The sequence below is a fragment of the Aptenodytes patagonicus genome, chromosome 3 (assembly GCF_965638725.1).
Source record: "Aptenodytes patagonicus chromosome 3, bAptPat1.pri.cur, whole genome shotgun sequence".
NCBI classification, from domain to species: domain Eukaryota; kingdom Metazoa; phylum Chordata; class Aves; order Sphenisciformes; family Spheniscidae; genus Aptenodytes; species Aptenodytes patagonicus.
The window spans coordinates 84,371,229-84,389,036 of NC_134951.1; the positions used below are offsets into that span (position 1 = coordinate 84,371,229).

The 17,808-nt window shown below is 40.3% G+C and overlaps 1 protein-coding gene across 2 annotated transcripts; it reads right to left on the bottom strand.

Moving 5' to 3' along the window:
• Positions 1-2,445: 2,445 nt before the first annotated feature.
• Positions 2,446-17,794, bottom strand: ARV1 (ARV1 fatty acid homeostasis modulator). 2 transcript variants are annotated; one of them, XM_076334073.1, is made up of 6 exons: positions 17,540-17,684; positions 16,716-16,799; positions 6,908-7,027; positions 5,098-5,251; positions 3,647-3,871; positions 2,446-3,169 (listed from the first exon to the last, which is right to left on the bottom strand). In XM_076334073.1, exons 1-6 carry the CDS (start codon positions 17,636-17,638, stop codon positions 3,063-3,065), a joined length of 789 nt encoding a protein of 262 aa, XP_076190188.1. In that variant the 5' UTR covers positions 17,639-17,684; the 3' UTR covers positions 2,446-3,062. The 2 variants fall into 2 exon arrangements, with proteins under 2 accessions (XP_076190188.1, XP_076190187.1); XM_076334072.1 differs by lacking the exon at positions 16,716-16,799 and having other exon boundaries at positions 17,540-17,794.
• Positions 17,795-17,808: the final 14 nt, after the last annotated feature.

The following is a 17,808-nucleotide window of genomic DNA, read 5'->3' on the forward strand; positions in this document are numbered from 1 at the left end:
AAGATTAATTAAAAAATTCTAACCTAAGAGGAACAAACCAAAGCACTGTTGTTAAATCATTAGAAAAACAAAATTGGCGGTAGAAAGAATATACATTTCCTGAAGAGGGACATACAGAGCGGTAAGAAACTTTATCAGCTGCAATGCTAAGGTTGTACTAAGATGAACAGAGAGCTGGGTAAAAGCCAGATGACAGCTACAATAGCAAACAGGGTTTGGCTCAGCAGGCACCAGCATTTTCCTAGTGCATATTCTTCTGTCATTCTCTGCTGCAGCACAACTTCATTCCCTCTTAAACTCAAGGCAGAAGGTGAAGGAGGAAAATGAAAGCAGGCTAGACCAGCATCCCTGAAGCTTTTCTGAAAGATCATAGAATCATAGAATCATTTAGTTTGGCAAAGACCTTTAAGATCATCAATTCAACCATTAACCTAGCACTGCCAAGTCCACCACTAAACCATGTCCCTAAGCATCATGTTTCCATGTCTTCTAAATACCTCCAGGGATGGTGACTCAACCACTTCCCTGGGCAGCCTGTTCCAATGCTTGACAACCCTTTCGGTGAAGAAATTTTTCCTAACATCCAATCTAAATCTCCCCTGGTGCAACTTGAGGCCATTTCCTCTTGTCCTATCGCTTGTTACTTGGGAGAAGAGACCGACACCCACCCTGCTACAGCCTCCTTTCAGGTAGTTGTAGAGAGCGATGAGGTCTCCCCTCAGCCTCCTTTTCTCCAGGCTGAATAACCCCAGTTCCCTCAGCTGCTCCTCATAAGACTTGTGCTCTTAGACCCTTCACCAGCTTCGTTGCCCTTCTTTGGACATGCTCCAGCACCTCAACATCTTTCTTGTAGTGAGGGGCCCAAAACTGAACACAGTATTCGAGGTGCGGCCTCACCAGTGCCGAGTACAGGGGCACGATCACTTCCCTGCTCCTGCTGGCCACACTATTTCTGATACAGGCCAGGATGCCATTGGCCTTCTTGGCCGCCTGGGCACACTGCCGGCTCACGTTCAGCTGGGTGACCAACACCCCCAGGTCCTTCTCTGCCGGGCAGCTTTCCAGCCACTCTTCCCTGAGCCTGCAGGGTTGCATGGGGTTGTTGTGACCCAAGTGCAGGATCCAGCACTTGGCCTTGTTGAATCTCATACAATTGGCCTCAGCCCATTGATCCAGCCTGTCCAGGTCCTTCTGCAGAGCCTTCCTACCCTCGAGCAGATCAACACTCCCGCCCAACTTGGTGTCATCTGCAAACTTACTGAGGGTGCACTCGATCCCCTTGAGGATCTACTGCTCTTTCCCTTTGCACCCTCTCAACCTGCAGCCTCTGTTGCAATGCTGTGTGCTGGTGGTGTGGGAGGAAGATGAGCACTACTCAAAGCACCTTTGGCAACATACTGTTTTTTAAAAAGCTTTTGGGGTGGAGTATCTCCCCAAATCCAATTATGTAAAGCAAAGCATGTTCTAGGTACTGTGTTGCCAAAGCTGCTGCTCAGCCAGTGAGCAACTGCACACCTACACTCAATTGTCTGGCCACTGATTCACACCAGTAGCAAGGTGGATCCCTCATACACCTTCACAACTATGTGCTTGCCGGGGCAGTTGCAGTGTTAAACTGTCTCATGTACTTAAAAAGAGGTTGCAATTTGGGTTTTTTTTGCCTTCTCTAGCCATACCATCACATGCTCAGAAAGATGTCAAATGTAACACAAATGGCACATGAATGGTGTCAGCCTCTGACCTATTAAAACAGAATCAGCAACCATTTGCTTTTCTGACTGAAAAACTTACTGTGGCATGGGCAGTTGCATCAGACAAACATGTCTGATGTCTTATGTGGTCATAATCTAGACTTACTCTAAACCTGTTTGGAATTAACTTCAAGATGTTGCAAAATGTTATTTGATGCATTTTGCAGAGCACAGATAGGAATCTGCATCTGAGGAAAATGAAGAATGGTAGTAGTTCCTATAGATAGTACAGCCTTCCAGAACTGAAGCAGGAGAATGAAACATTGCATGGAATGTCATGGAAACTGGTCTGCACAAAAGAAGTAGGTTCGCGTCCTAATTACTGTCTTGCGGAAACAGATTCTGCCAGTTCCTTTGTGGGCCATCTAGCCCTCTCTTTGCCTGCTGGGGAAGAAGGTGCAGAACTTCTATAAATGTTTCTTCACTAATTTAGGCCTAAACATGGGGGGTTTGTTTGTTTTTTAACAAGTACTACTCTGTTGCTGAGCAGCCTCATACTTCACTTTTTGCTTCCACTAAACCTGCTGCCAGATGAGGGCTGGGTGTGGGGGGTGTGGCTTAATATTAAATGCAGAAGAAGCGGTATCCCAAACAACCGTGTATGCTGGGGATCAGAGTCCTTTCACTCTCTTCAGCTTTCAGAACAAAGCAGCAGTGTTTATGAGATCACATAAAATTTCAAGCCAGTTAAAAATACAGTTCCTAGAGATTACTCTAGAACTAGATATTTTATTAATTTATATTGTTACATAAACGTTCCAGAGAATGCAACTTAGTTTTCCCATGGTAGTTTTACTCTGCAATACTTGCCTTTTCTCTAATAATCTGTTTGCACATGTTCACTTCTCTCTTTGAAAATCTGTTTTTGCGGAAGTATCAGTTTTGGCTTTTGCATTTTTCCACTGACTCTCTTCTTTCCTCTTAAGGGAACTATTCATCCTCCTCTTTCTGCCAAAATGCAGTGATTGGCAGCAGTGCTGAATTTTTTTAGAGTACCTTTTTTGTTACAGCCATAGCTATGCAGCCAGATTTATAAAGCTATTGGGATAGTGACACAATGATATTTTTAATGGGAAAATAAACAAGCTAAGGCACAGGTTTTATGGCTCACCACATTAAATAGCCAAACTTCTGAAGTTTCTCATTTTAACTCATCCTAAAACTGTCTACACTCACCACTAATGCAAGTTTTTGTTATCTATCACCTTCCTTATCACTATGAAAATAGTGTTTTTGGAGCTTGCTGGCAGAGATCATTCTTAGAAAATGATCATCCTGTTGTTGGTATATCTTCAGATCTGGGCTGACGTTTCAAACATCCCATCCCATTTTCTGGAACAAGCAGACCACACCATTTTCCAAAATTAATCCAAAGATGATGGCCAACCAAGGGAGCATTCGGTTCAAGTTCAATGTAACTGCAAAAGAAAACAGAACAAATTTATCACCATTTAAGAAGATCATAGAAACCATGTGAGAAGTCATATTAATTTGTATTTATAAGAAATCACACAAATCTATTAAAGTCTGCATTCCAAAGCCATGCATAAAATTAACATGAAATTTTCATCTTCCGGACACACAAAAAAATTCTGTTTTATGTTTCAATCATCCACTATGAGTTGTCTCAAATGCTGATGGATCTGATAGCTGTAATACAGCATATACAAAGAGATGATGGTGAGATAAGAGGTGCTTTTTCTTTTTTTAAGTGTTCTGTTTCATTCACTTTCTATTAGAGTCTAAGTAAGACAGTTTTAAGCTAAAGCTATTTCAGTCACATATCTGATGCTGATTAAAAAATATAACAGCAATAATAATGACTTCTGTAACAGCTGCATTATCTCACACACATTCTATACAAATAATGTAGTAATAAAAAAGCAAAAACATACCTCTAATTGCCTGAGAGTTTGATATCAAGACAAATACTTTTATAAACGCAAGGCACAAAGGCGTGTAGTCATGTTCCCAAATAACAGCTGGAATTAGCAAAAGCTTTCCATAGGTGGACAACAGAAGTGCTTTGAGAAGTAAAATGAAGTCAGATTTTGTTTTCAGCATCTCAGGTCTCATCCACCGTAAGGTAATAAAAATGCCAAACAAAAATGAAGTTTGTTCTAAGAGGAAATAAGGAGTTGGAAAGAGAGAATGAAGTGCCAAAATCAAGTCCTTTTTACAATGAATTTCAGTGAAATGATATGTCCTAAATGCAACTGAGCCACTGCTATTTAAAAGACAGGCAAACATGAACATGTCCTCCATCTCCTCTGTTCGTTCATGACATTCAAAATAATTCTATCACAGAATTCTGTCTGTAGGATTGTCATACTCATAATTTCTGACACCGTACAGCAGAGGAAGTTTAGCATATGAACTTCCTTTACTTTTCCTTTTTAACAAAATGAGAGGTTTTTTTTCAACTATCTGTTAGCCTGTAAACCAAAATCAATACTTGTCTGTTTTGAAAAGGTCACCAGCAATGAACCCTTTCCATCCAGCATGAGAAAGAACACTAAGGCGAAAATATCATTGAGCTATTAGACTTTTTTTGACACCGTATCCCTGCGTAACACTGGTATTAATGCAGATGTCAAAGCAACTCTCACGACAACTGTAATAGATGAATTACTACTGAAAAACGAGTTCCAACATTTTTACTCACCTGTTTCAAAAGCCTACTTAGAGCAACACTAGACAATAAATGACTGAAGTTAAACTCTGAATGTCTAAAGGAAATACTAGTTGTAGTCTGCAGGTTTGATTTAAACTCTATCACCAGAAAAAAAAAGAGAATAAAACTATTAACCAAAATAAAACAAAAACCCTCCCCTGCCTTCAAATTTAGTCTTGCAGTAAATACAGAAGTATTTACTCTTTACCAGTGATGACACTGCTCTGTATCTTTGTGTATTCACGTAACAAAAAAACAGATACAGCTTTTCCCGATTATTGTTTACTTCTGTAAGGATCATCCTTAATGTTGCATCACCTTAATGAATAATAAACCTTGGAGTCAACATGAAATATGGAATAAGGCTGAGCTCTACATTTGTCTTCAAAACTATGTAAATGGATTCAGACGAAGATTTCTGAATATTGCCACTATTCAGTGTTTTGGTATCTAATGCTTATCCTATCAGTCTGAATGGTAATCAGGATTGAAATATGCATTTGCATTAAATGAAGGCAAATGAGAGAGTATGTGTATAATTGTTTAACCACACTGGGTAGGACATGACATCCATTCTGTATTAATTTTTGCAATACAGGCTTGATGAAAGACTCATGAAGTTATTCAGTGCTTAAAGAGTAAATAGTTACATGAACTAATCATCAATCTTACCTAAAGAAGCTATACCAAACATTCTATAAAAATCCCATTCCTTGGCATATCTGATTAAGTCATCAGGATCTATATTTTGGCTTGAATCCTGTAGCTGCAACCACCTGAGGTAAGCCTCACAGAGCAAACAAAATATGCAGAGCTTCCCATGAATCTGGTAAATGAAAGAATAATAAAAGCATTAGTATTAAATCAGCATAAATTAAAGTATTAGTATTAAATTGGTATTTAAAATACATTTCTACAACTCCACACAAATAAGCTCTGTAGGTTTATTACTTTTGTTTAGAAATAGAAGCAAATTACTTCTGTTGAGACAGTACTTTAGCACATCATCCTTTTAACATAAATTAACGTGATAAGCCAATTAGAGAAGGTAGGAAACTGCATGAACGGTTCCATACAGAAGAAAGCATATAACTGTAGTTTGTAAAGCCTGCTCTAAACTTCTTTTTAATTGGGAAGGGTGTTTCAGTTAGGAATATAAAAACAAAATTGTGCCATAGCTAGCAGAACTATACTATCAAAAATTTTAGTTTCAGGGCAACTACTCCCTTCAGTGAACTGGTTTAAATAGCCTTGTTTCTGTTTTTCCCTGGGACAATCTCCATTAGAAGAAACTGGTAGTGTAGTTATACCAAAAACATTTCTTAGTTCAGATAAGGGTGTAGAACCAAAAATAAATGGAGCAATGTTACTAAACAAAACTTAAAAGTATCCTCTGAAGCGACTGCAAAAATGATGTCGTGAGGGTCCATAGTTAGCATGTTTCCACATTAAACAGTCTGTAAGCCAATGTTTATGTGGGATGAATTCTGGTTTTATACAGATTTAAACAAACCAATGCAATTTCTGTGCGTGGATTCTACTTTTTCCATTAGAGACTAGTTATGCCAATTGCACACACACGCACAAGCTAAGCCAGTTTAAAATTCAACTCAATTTATTTGAATAGATGAAATTTCCACAGATGGAATAGTTCTTCCAGAAGCCTCATGGAAAACATCATTACCCGTCTCCAGAAGCATTGAATTAATTAAAAACCTTCCGTCAGATTTATGCTTGAAAGGTGAGGTGAGTGTATCTATCTACGTTGCTTAACACTGGACTGGCCAAGAGGTATCAACATGAACACAGCATACGCTTACGCTTGGATAGTTTGCTCTAGATTAGCTTACCTCTCCTGGGAAATCAATCCTTAAAGTAAAAATATGCAATTCTGTCAGAAAAGCTACAGCTCTACACTCCACCCGGGCCAGCACAACTAAGTTGACTTACATAACTCTGCATCAACAACGCTTCATGTGAAAGCCACTATCTTTTGCTATAGTTTTGAGGACATGGTTAATTACTCAGGAGGAAACTTGTGAGAAATTAGTACAGTAGGTTTAATTGGCATAATTGTTAATATGGTATGTTATACTACTATAGCTCATTTCAAAAAGAACTGTTACCAACAGAAATTTAAGTTGGAAATGAACTTGAAATTAGACCTTCCTCTTCCAATGAGTCCAGTTAGGACTCTCTCTTTTACATGCAGGATGACTGCTCTATTTGCTGGTATTGTGGTATCGCTTACTGGGGAGACAGTAACTTTCTTAGTAACAGCTGGAGTTTGAGATTTCATGTGTTCTATTCACAATATTAGACCCTTAACCTGTTCAAGAACAAAACTGATTCAGCTTGATGGACCCTGTGGAAGGACAGAACAGTTTCTAAAATTTTACAACTATTACAATCAACTTACCAAACCTAAATATATCTTTAACCAAAAAAAAAAAGGTCACAGGGTAGGGGCATAGCAACTTACGTTTATCTTTGTATTGAAAAGAATGTGCCTGTAGGCTTGTGCTTTACATAAAACAGCATTAATCAAGATGATAACAGGATCATACTCAATGTATTTGTCCACAGGTTTCTGGCAGGATTTCTGAAAGTCACAAAATAACAAGAATTAGAAGAAAAAAAAGAAAAAGAAAGCAAACGTTTATTAAATGTTCCTCTACGCTTAGCACAATTACAGAAATCCAAAGTAGCTATTCAATTCTTATTAGTCTTTCCTTAATGTAATCTTCATTTTCAATAGGTTTTTAATCCATCCAGAAAAATTGCTTCCCCCCCTTTACGCTACAGTTGACACAAGGATTTCCCATACAAAACATAAAGATACATTATTGTTTTTTATAGGCTTCAGATTAACACAGATAATAAACTATGCAAGGATGTCCTTGCATCCTACAGATGCAAAAAAAACCAAACTGCCTTCCCAACACTGAAGAAATACACCACTATCTTGTTAAAGGTTATCTGATCATGGCCCGTCTACTGGGTATTTTGGGAATTTTTTTTGGTATTTTTTGGAAAGAAAATGAATTTCTTTTATCACTTCCTTCTTTTAAAAGAGACGCTTTATCCTCCTATCCTACCTTTTTCCTTCTTTCAAGAAAAAAAATAAATGTTTCTTCCTGTTGCATTGGTCTTCCATACTGGTAAGTAGTCCAGATGTTTCAATTAATTTTCCATTACTGAACAAACACCAATATATTTAGAATACTGATAATGTAGTTTTCACAGACAGATATAGCCAAAGAGTCAGAAGTTGCTACTGAACAGTGGTAAGACACTAGACCGTTACTTCTCCAATACCTCTGCTGGTTCCCGCTGTGCCTACTAGAGAGGTTATCTCACCCAGACCACTGGGAACTGCTTGTCATCCAACCCCCTTCGGATTTATTGACTTACCTGCATGGGTGGTCACTCCTTGACTTGAGTTAAACAAGAAAGGCTAACAGAAGGCGATTATACTAACTGTGAACAGGATGGTTCAGTAAGTGTCTCACAAAAGGCTCCTCTAGCAGACCTGAGGGGGAAGTAACTTCTAGCAGAGAGCTGAGGAGCAGCAGCAGTTGATCGCAGCAACCCCTTCAGCTCAAACAAGTGCACTTGCAGAAGGGTGCTCGCCTGCAGGTCAGCTTTCTCCTGCTGCCGGTCCTCCAGTTCAGCTACTTGTTTCCCCCAACCCGTCCTCAGCTAATCCCACTCCCCTGGGCCTTCACATTAGCTGCTGTGCTCAGAGTACAACAGCCACAGAGACAATCTCCATTTCCATTTTAATGAGTGCATGGCTGTGCGCTGCCAGAAGAGAAATCTATGCACACAGCTTTCTGAAATGCTGTAACGGTCAAAAATGCAGCATTTGACAACATGCACCTACAGACAATCTCCCGGGAAAGAACAAAAAGTTTTTTTCAATTTTATAGGGATTCCTTGTGTCCAAAGTTAACTTTGCCTTGCTATTTACCAGATCTATTATTGGAGAATTTGAGAAGCAAAATTTCACTAGCAAACTGACTCAGAAGTCCCATATCCGTATCAAGAAAAACATCCAAACAAATATGTAAGTTGAATAGAGTGTCTAAGGAATGTTCCTACCACTAATCTGTGTTTCTTGGTCCAGCTCAAGAAAAAAGCCCAACAAACTCCTTTGGATTAGAAAAGAAAATACTGTGTATGACAGTACACAAGTTAGAGGTAATGAATTCAAAAATTGACTCAATTAACCAACAGTTTGACAGGTCTAAAATTAAAGCGAGAGAGATGGAAGAAAGGACATAATTAACAGAAGACCACAGCTACAGCTTTTAATAGAGTGAAAAAGAAATTGCAACTATAATTAAAGGCAGATGTCTCGCTTCATTTCTTTCTGCAGGGAAATCATGAACAGATATTCTTATAGGTGGTGATTTACATATGTCAAATCTCCTGGTTGATGTAGCACAGGAAAACTCCATTTTTTTTAATAGGCTTATTCACACAAGCACTGGACAAGCACAAACAAAAGAAGATCATTCTTGAACACAACGGGTGTCATAAAGGTTAGATGAAGGATATCCTACATTCCCCAGGATTTATTATGCTCTCAATTTTTCCTACAACAGAACATTTTTTGACCAGGGTCAAAAATCTCTCTGAGAAGAGTAAAGAATGATCTTTCCAAGCGGAGGTTCCCAACCAAACACCAATCAAAAAATTTGCAGTTAAGAGGTACTCAAAAATTTTCACAGGCAGCTGACATGAATTTTAGATAATTAAAATATATCAGACCAACCCTCCAGGCAAAACCAACGATACAGAAATTCTACTGCAGATATATAAGGGGACTGCTACAAATGAATACACAAATAGTAGTGTTGCCCATAAGAATGGGTCTTCTCCTCCACAGCTTCTGGTAGCCACAACCAAATCTTCTGCAGCTGTGGGAATGGTGTTTAATTCAGTATTTCAACATACCACCACCAAATATGTAAGAATCCTATTTCTCTTGTGTTACTTTAACAGGAAAAGAAAATCTGCCATATCACAAAAGAGCAGCCAACTTCAAGGACTTTTCACACACAGACACATGTACATATTCATGTCTGCCTGTCTTCTAGAGCTAGGTGAAAGCCCTATTCTTAATATTTCCATTTGAGTCTCAACTGTATGAAAGAAAAGTCCTTTGTGCTTACCCAGCCAGTGACCTAGCCAGCCTGAGTTCACTCAGGGACTTGTGAGACCTGCAAACCACCTTACTGCAGAAGGCTTGCGTGTCCACTGTCATAGGCTAATTGGACAAAATGAAGATGACGCTTGCTATACCACGAGAACATTACAGAATTAATAGACCCTCTAGGATGAAATTTTCTCCATACCTGGCTTTTTTGTTATTTTTTCCAGCTGTACTACTAAAACATCTGACAATAACCTTAAATGCCTAGGAAGCAAACTTGTGACTAGAGCCTGCCTTCAGCAAAATCAATGCAAGCAAGGGTTAAAGCAGTTTAAGTACACATAGGTTTAACTAGATAGCTTTATCTCGTTAAAGTGATGTCACTTTACGGACATCGATAATCACTAACACTTTCAGAGAAGATCCGTGTGAGCAGCTCAACTATGGAGAACTGCTTGCACACTTACTTTTAAGATTTTAGTCAGGCAGTTTAGAGTGAACTACACTACTGGCGCTCACGTCTCATTCCCAACTGCAGTTCTGCACAGCTGTGGTCAGCGGCCTGTTCAGCACGACTGAAGGCAGAACATCTTTAACAAAACTGAGCTTTTTCAATCTTCTTTAGGCTTTCTCGAAGAAACGCCTCAGTTATCATAACCAGTTCTAAAACGAGAGCAAGAAGTAACTGGATTTCTCTGTTTTTAACCAGTTCTTCATTTCTTCCTTAAATATGTAACTAACATCAGAAACAGGAAATAACTGGTATCTTTCCTTGAAAAAATAGACATTACTTTGATTAAAAGGTACTTTCAGATTATGTTGCAGAAGAGAAAGGTCAAGCTTGACACCATAAATTCTATTTACACATCTTCTTCTAAATTGGTAAATTTAAGGAAAATTACTAATGTTTGATACTGACACACAGAAGTCCAATAGATACTGTAAAAAGTCCTAAAAAAAACCCTAAAAAAGGGTGTTGAATGTATTTCAATATTCTAGTGAATTTAAATGGATATTAGTCTAGGAATTGTTTGACTAGACAAATATTTAGGAATATTTGACTATGCTTGTCTGTTGTTTCAGAAAAAAAAAAGGCTTCCATTTTCATAACTTAGAAATTTGCATACTGATCTTAAAAAAAAATATTTTTAAAAAATGAGCAAAGGCAGCTTTAAGAAAAGAAATCTTCAAAAGCTAGTACAACCATGTTCTTCATAGTGTAGTGTATCAGATTCTTTCTGATCAAAGCAATCCAAAACAGTTAAGGAAAGTAACATATGTTTTAACATCTCAGTTGTATTAAATAAGACAAAAGAAGTACTAAAATGTTAGCTGTGACTGCACGTTTATCAGCCTTTTATAAAACTTTATTCAAAAGACATACCTCTTCTTTGTTCATCAAAGATACTCAGCTCCAAACACAGTTCACAGACGTATGCCAAAATCAATACAGTGTACAAATATATGAGGAAATACCTACTATCGCTGAAGGGCAAAGTTCCTAAAGTATACAAAGATGACTTTTTTAGAGTGCTCTCTCCAACATTAAAACATAACTGAATTTTTAAGTAGAAGTATTTTGGGATGGGGGTGGTAGAAGGGAAAAACATTCTTGAAGAGGAAGCCATAGGACACTACAGAGAATAAAAAATATACATTGAATAACCAGGCTTCATCCTGAACTAAAAATAACATGAAAACGACACCAGGAATACGTTTGCAAATCTCTGGATATTAGAAAAACCAGTGAAACAGTCTCATTTTAGTATTCCTCTCTCCAGGGATTGGAGTTTGGCAAAATTAAGCTACAATTTTTTGCTGGACTACATATACAGCAGATTTTAACAACATTTACATAGCTTCAACATGAACATAGATACATTTACATAGGTTCATAGGGCAAATTAGTATGGACCCATGATCTTCCAGGAGCACCCTTAATCCCACTTGCACCCTTAAACAATAAAATGTAATTAGCTGTGCTGCTTTCAGGATTGGGTTCTTTATTAGGGATGCGGCAAAGTGTCATAACAAGCTGAAAAACAAAACAGCCCAGTTTCAGATGCACTCCATTTCAGAAAGCTGAAATCAAAAATATTGTTTTATAATTTTTCCTATACGATACGTTTTCCAGTAGTGAGTTGGCCTGTAGACTGAGTTATGTAAATAAGAAAAATAACATCCTTTATTTTCCAGGATGATCTTTGTACTCTTGACAGATTCTTTACCTTACCACATAAATGCTTTGCATTCAAAGCATTTACAGTCTCTCTGCCTTGCTGCAATAAAAGAGCTTTTCAATTATTTTTTAATTGCAGAAAAGCTAAATGAAGTGTGCACTGCTTAGGCAATTTGGCTTTCTTATTACAAAACACAAGGGGGATCCTGACTGAGCTCTACATATTGCAATGAATAATTTCTTTCCCTTTGTTAGGGTCTGGAACGATTAACATTTTTGAAACTGTATTTTTAAACACAACAACATATATGTAATTTTAAACCAAATTTTTAAAAATTGCATGTTTTTCCTTCTATTTTTGAATAAGTCAAGTTTGCTAATTTGCTTTTATAGTCATTGCACGTTGACTGCAGAATTTATTCCAGGTTAGCCGAATGTGTTTTTTTCCCCCCTATAGCATTAATACTGTAGCGGCAATGTTATCTGAACAGTATTTTTTGTTACTGTTGTTAATGGTTGGTTCGTAATATATTCAGCTGTATTACTTACAGATCATTTAAGTTTTAAGGATCTCAAAATAATTAGCAAAAATCTCCTCTATAAAGAACGACCTAGGCTTACTTTCACCATCACTTCTGGTTCGGAATAGGGAAAACACCAGCACGTTCACAGCACAGGACTAGAACTAGACCCGTGAGTTGCAAAGCAACCACCAGAAGTCACCTTCGTCGGAAGCAATCCTAACACGCCTGCACCACCACCACCCCCCCCCCACCCCCCAGTTATCACACTGAAGAAAAAACACATTGAACAGGTCTCCCCGAGGAGGTGAACCTCCTCAGAATTTTATTATCCATTTTTAAATACCTTTAAGTTCTTTTTAAAGAGCGATAGTCCACCTGTCTCTTGTAATGGCATTTCCACAGCAAAATATATGCAGGATGAGAAAAAGGTTCATTCACTAAATGCAAATCTCAAGCAAGAAGGAATGCGCGATACCAGAGGTCTGGGCTAGGCTTCTGCTGAAACTGGCCTTGATTAAACAAAACAGATTAAAGAAAAGTTACAGAACTTCAAGAACTTGTGGCAGTTAGCCACCTTGCAGAGCTCTTAACAAGAGCCATGACCTTTCCATCCTGAGTTTCATGGTACTGAGTGGACTTCCATGTTTGATAGAAGGTGGTTTCTTTAGCTTCTTCAGTATCCGTTGCAAGTTTATTTCCAGAGTGGATATTAATGCTTGTGAGGTCTTTAATGCTTGCCCGCATTAGAACTACAATATGGACCTCAAAGAAACTTTTAATTATCTTAAGAGCAGTAACAAATGCTGCAGTAACTAAACTGAAGCAGCACCATGAACGTTAGGCTGAATTTCCAAAATTGTACTCTAATACTGTGGGCTGGAAACAGATGTTTCCTAATGGAAGATTTTAGTATTTGCCTCTGGAAAAAATCCATTCTTCTCTTCAACAGATTAATAACAGAATACAAAATCAGGGTATTTTGCTTAGGCATTCAAATTTAAATCTTCCATCTGAAAATCAGGCCCAGATCAGGTTAAACACATCCTAAAACCAAATGTAGGACTAGATAGAAGGTGCTGTTGGGAGAACTTTCAACCTCAAGATGATGTTCCAAAAGGTGTTGAATGACAGGAACATCCTGAGAATGGCAAAGACCTTTTAGATGCAGGTTTATTAATTTATCAAGGATCTCTTTAAACTAGCATGGGGCAAGCCTGTAGGTCAGTATAAAACAGTGATGATCTTGGCAATGTTCTGCTTGTTCCTAATTTTCTGGGGCCAAAATAAGGAAAGAAACCCTTTATGTTACATATCATATGGAACAAATGTTGGGTGGGTTTTTTTTTTTTATTTAATGTGTCAGTATTTTCATGTACTACTTGAAAATAGGAATGAAACACAAGTATCCCAAAGCTTTTTAACAACAAAAATATCTAGATGATGTCCACTGGCCTCACTTGGAGTATCACTATACAATCTTTCTATGTACTTCTTACTTTTTCTCCCTTACACTACAATGGAGTAGCAGTACTCGATGCTCTAATTCCACAAAGACAGATGAAAACTGTTCTCAGGCTGAGCTGAGAAGGTCACACCTTCTCATCTCACCTCAGACCTCAAATTTTTCTTAAATACCTTCAGCTTTTCATTAAGTTTTTAGAGGCCTACACTCTAAGTTTTATAAATACCTGATATAAATGATGTTTCACAATGGTAAGTGGGATCTTTGTATTTTCTAAAGTGGAGAAAACTTCTAAGCTATCATTATATTCAGGTTAAGATGATTCATAACACTGACAAACTCATTGTAACACTGCTTGCGAAGGGTATCAAATCACATTCTGTACTTGACAACTTTTTGTTGTCAGTAGCATGATGCCGACCAACTTTTCAGGTCTCTGGCCGGAGCACAGCATTGCCTGCATGGAGTAGAATGCCTGCAGAGGGTTAGTGCAGTGACAAAACTATTCTTCCAGATTAAAAGGAAAAAGTAAAACAAGAATTGCCCTATTAGAAACCATGAGCTCGTGGTAGCTGGAGAAGACAGCAGTGCTTTCCTGCAATACACAGATAAAGCTGAATTCAGATCAGTTCAACTGAAGGAATCTTTTGATCATGGCAATCTTCTAACATTCTCATCTCCACTTTATAAACCGTGAGCTGACGTGTTTCTTACTAACGTGCTTTCTATTGCCTGTTGTCATGTGGACCGATCCTACTCTCAGCACTTACTGGGTGGCCAGAAATGGAGAGAAAGGGTTAGAGATGGTATGACACAGCACCACATAAGAGCAGCTAGGACTAAGACTGAAACTGAACCATGATAACCCACAACATAGACAGAGGAAACAGACTGGTAGGAGTAAGTGAAAAATGGTACCGATCTGGACCTGCATGAAGAAAGGTGGACAGAATTCCAAGTTGCTAGGAAAACGTGATTCTTTACTCTTTCTTCTACTCTGTTCTTTACTCTTTTTGTAAGAGTTTGGCATTTGTGATGAACACAGCAACTGGTACTAAAGTCTTCGATTCTACATGGGATGCCACGGCTCCGGAAGACCTGCATTTTCAGTCCTCAAATAGTTAAATGCTAAGAGGAACGGGTGCCATCTACTGGCTCCCAGTTTCCCACAGAGATTATCATAGCCAAATTAATAACCATAATTGATGACCTGGGTTTACAAGATGTGCTAAATCTTATGTGATATGGCTGCAGGCATAAGCTTTATACTTGTCCTTTTGTATCCAACTTGTCCTTGATTTCAAAGATGACTTTGAAGCTCCACATGAAAGAGCTCCAAAGAAAACCATTTACATTTTTATCATGTACCAGTGACGAATTTTGACTACATGGTTTGACTACCAATGATTTGATGTAGTTCATATCCACTACTAAACATGACACATTATACTAACACAAAAAAACAACTAAAAATCAGTTTTTCCTTGCAGTGTGCATGTCTAAAGCCAGTAGAAATCAGTCTCTATTACTTGTCTTTTACCTAAGAAAATTGCTGATCTCTCCAGTTTTTGAAACATCTGCAGAGATTTTTGTGTATATTTTCAGCTGGTTTATGCTCTACAGCAAGCCATTTGACTGCTGGGCTGGGTGTGCTGGTTTTTGGCTGGGATAGACTTAATTTTCTTCATAGTAGCTAGTGGGGCTGTGTTTTGGATTTGTGCTGGACACAGTGCTGATAATACAGGGATGTTTTTGTTATTCCTGAGCAGTGCTTACACAGAGTCAAGGCCTTTTCTGCTTCGCACCCCACCTCACCAGCGAGCAGGCTGGGGGTGCACAAGAAGTTGGGAGGGGACACAGCCGGGACAGCTGACCCCAACTGACCAAAGGGATACTCCACACCATATGACATTGTACACAGCCGTAAAGGTCAGGGAAAAGAAGGAGAAAGGGGGGATGTTCAATGTTATTGCATTTGTCTTCCCACGTAACCATTATGCGTGATGGAGCCCTGCTTTCCTGGAGATGGCTGAACACCTGCCTGCCGATGGGAAGTAGTGAATGAATTCCTTGTTTTACTTTGCTTGTGCGTGCGGCTTTTGCTTTAGCTATTAAACTGTCCTTATCTCAACCCACGAGTTTTCTCCCTTTTACTCTTCTGATTCTCTCCCCCTTTTACTCTTCTGATTCTCTCCCCCATCCCACCGGGGGGGAGTGGGCGAGCAGCTGTGTGGTGCTTAGTTGCCAGCTGGGGTTAAACCATGACAGCTGGGAAAAGAGAAGGATTTGAATCAGCTCTTTCTACTATCATCAGTAATTTGTACATACCTTGTTTTCACAGCCTCTTGTTGATAACAGGAGCTGAGATCTAACATGCACATCTTTCAGCTTGAGCTCACCACTATTTCCCCAAATACAAACTGGCCACAGACCTCTATGATCTGGTTGCCTACGATCTCTATTTTTGATCTAAGAAATGCTTGAATGACTCAAACTCAAAGTTATAAAGCTGTAAAGGAATTCATCACAGGTTTCATACAAAGCTTTCTGGTCATCTGTTACGTTTATAGCTTCAGGGTTAGTAAATTAACCCATCTTCTAGCAGCATTCTCAAAATGCCAAAGGCTACAAAACCGGGGGGAAAAAAACACAAAGGAAGTTTGAATGATGCACACCTAATTCCTTACAAAACACAAAATATTCAACAACTTGTTCAAAAACAAGGTTTCCCAATTTTATAAGGAGCAGACAGGATGTTGTGAAACATAATCACAAATAAAATCAAAGGCTTAATCAAGATGTATTTGCAGATCCCTCCATTCCAAAATTCTTATTTTTTTCCCCACACTAAAATATAGGGTGCTAAGTGATCCAGGTTTTTTTTTTTTTAACACATTACAAAAAGTCAAAACTAACCACTGGACACAAGTCTACATAAACCCTATTGAAATTCGAAAACAGTACTTCAGAAATAGTTGAAAACACTGCTTCAAAAGGAAAATGCGTTGTTGCTGCAGCTGCAAAGTCTCCAAGAAAACGTGGGAGACGCTAAAAGAGAAGAAGTTACTTTAACATTATGAAAACACTGTGGAAGAAAAAATGAGCTCTGTGAGAGGCAGCGTGGGAAGGGAGAGCGGCAAGTTCTCGGTTTAGGACTAGGACATGCCGGTCCCATTTTGTAAGTACGACCACTGTAGCTGGGTAACACAGAAGTCCTCGCGCGTACGTCGAATAATCATCAGTCAAACCCCGACACGTACGTCCAGCCGTTTGCCAGCTTCACCGAAGCTGTCTAACCACGCAGCCGCGCTCACGCCTGCCCGTCAGCGAGTAAAGGACGCGGAGCACAGCGACAGGCCTGCCGCGACGCCCTGCACAGACAGGAGCGCGCAGGCCGACCGCGGCAGGGCTACCGCGCAGGTGCCCTCGAGGAGCCGGAGGAAACGGCGGCGGGCAGCACGGCGAACAGGGAACCCTCACCCGGATCCGGGGAGAACGGCCAACCCGCGGCCGGCAGAGCCGGGAAGAAACGCGCCCCGCGGGCCAGGGCCCGAGCCCGGCAGCAGGGGGAGCTCCCGCCGCGCGGGGCGCGTCAAGGGGCGCGGCCAGCCGGCCGGGCGGGAACGCCACCACGTGCCGCGCGCGCCGCCGCCGCCTGCTGACGTCGAAGCCTCCCCTCCCCTCCCCTCCCCTCCCCTCCCCTCCGGCCTCCCTCGCCCGCTGCCCGGCCGCCCCGCCCCGCCCCGCCCCCGCCGCGCTCGCAGGCCGCCGCCGCCGCCCCGGCTCACGCAGATGGAGATACGGAGCACCCCGCGCCGGTAGTCCCTGTACAGCTCCGCCGCCTCCCTGCTGCACTCGATGCAGCGGTAGGCGCCAAGCGCCGCCATGGCACGCGAGAGCACGCCCCGGCCTGTCAGCGTTTCAAACGGCCTCGCTTCCGCGTTCGGGGGCGGAGCCTGGCCTCTCCCGCGCCGCGGTGCGTTCCGGGAGTTGTGGTTTGCCGCCGCCGCCGTCGGCCGGGCCGCGCCGGCGCGGAACTCCATGTCCCAGGGGGCAG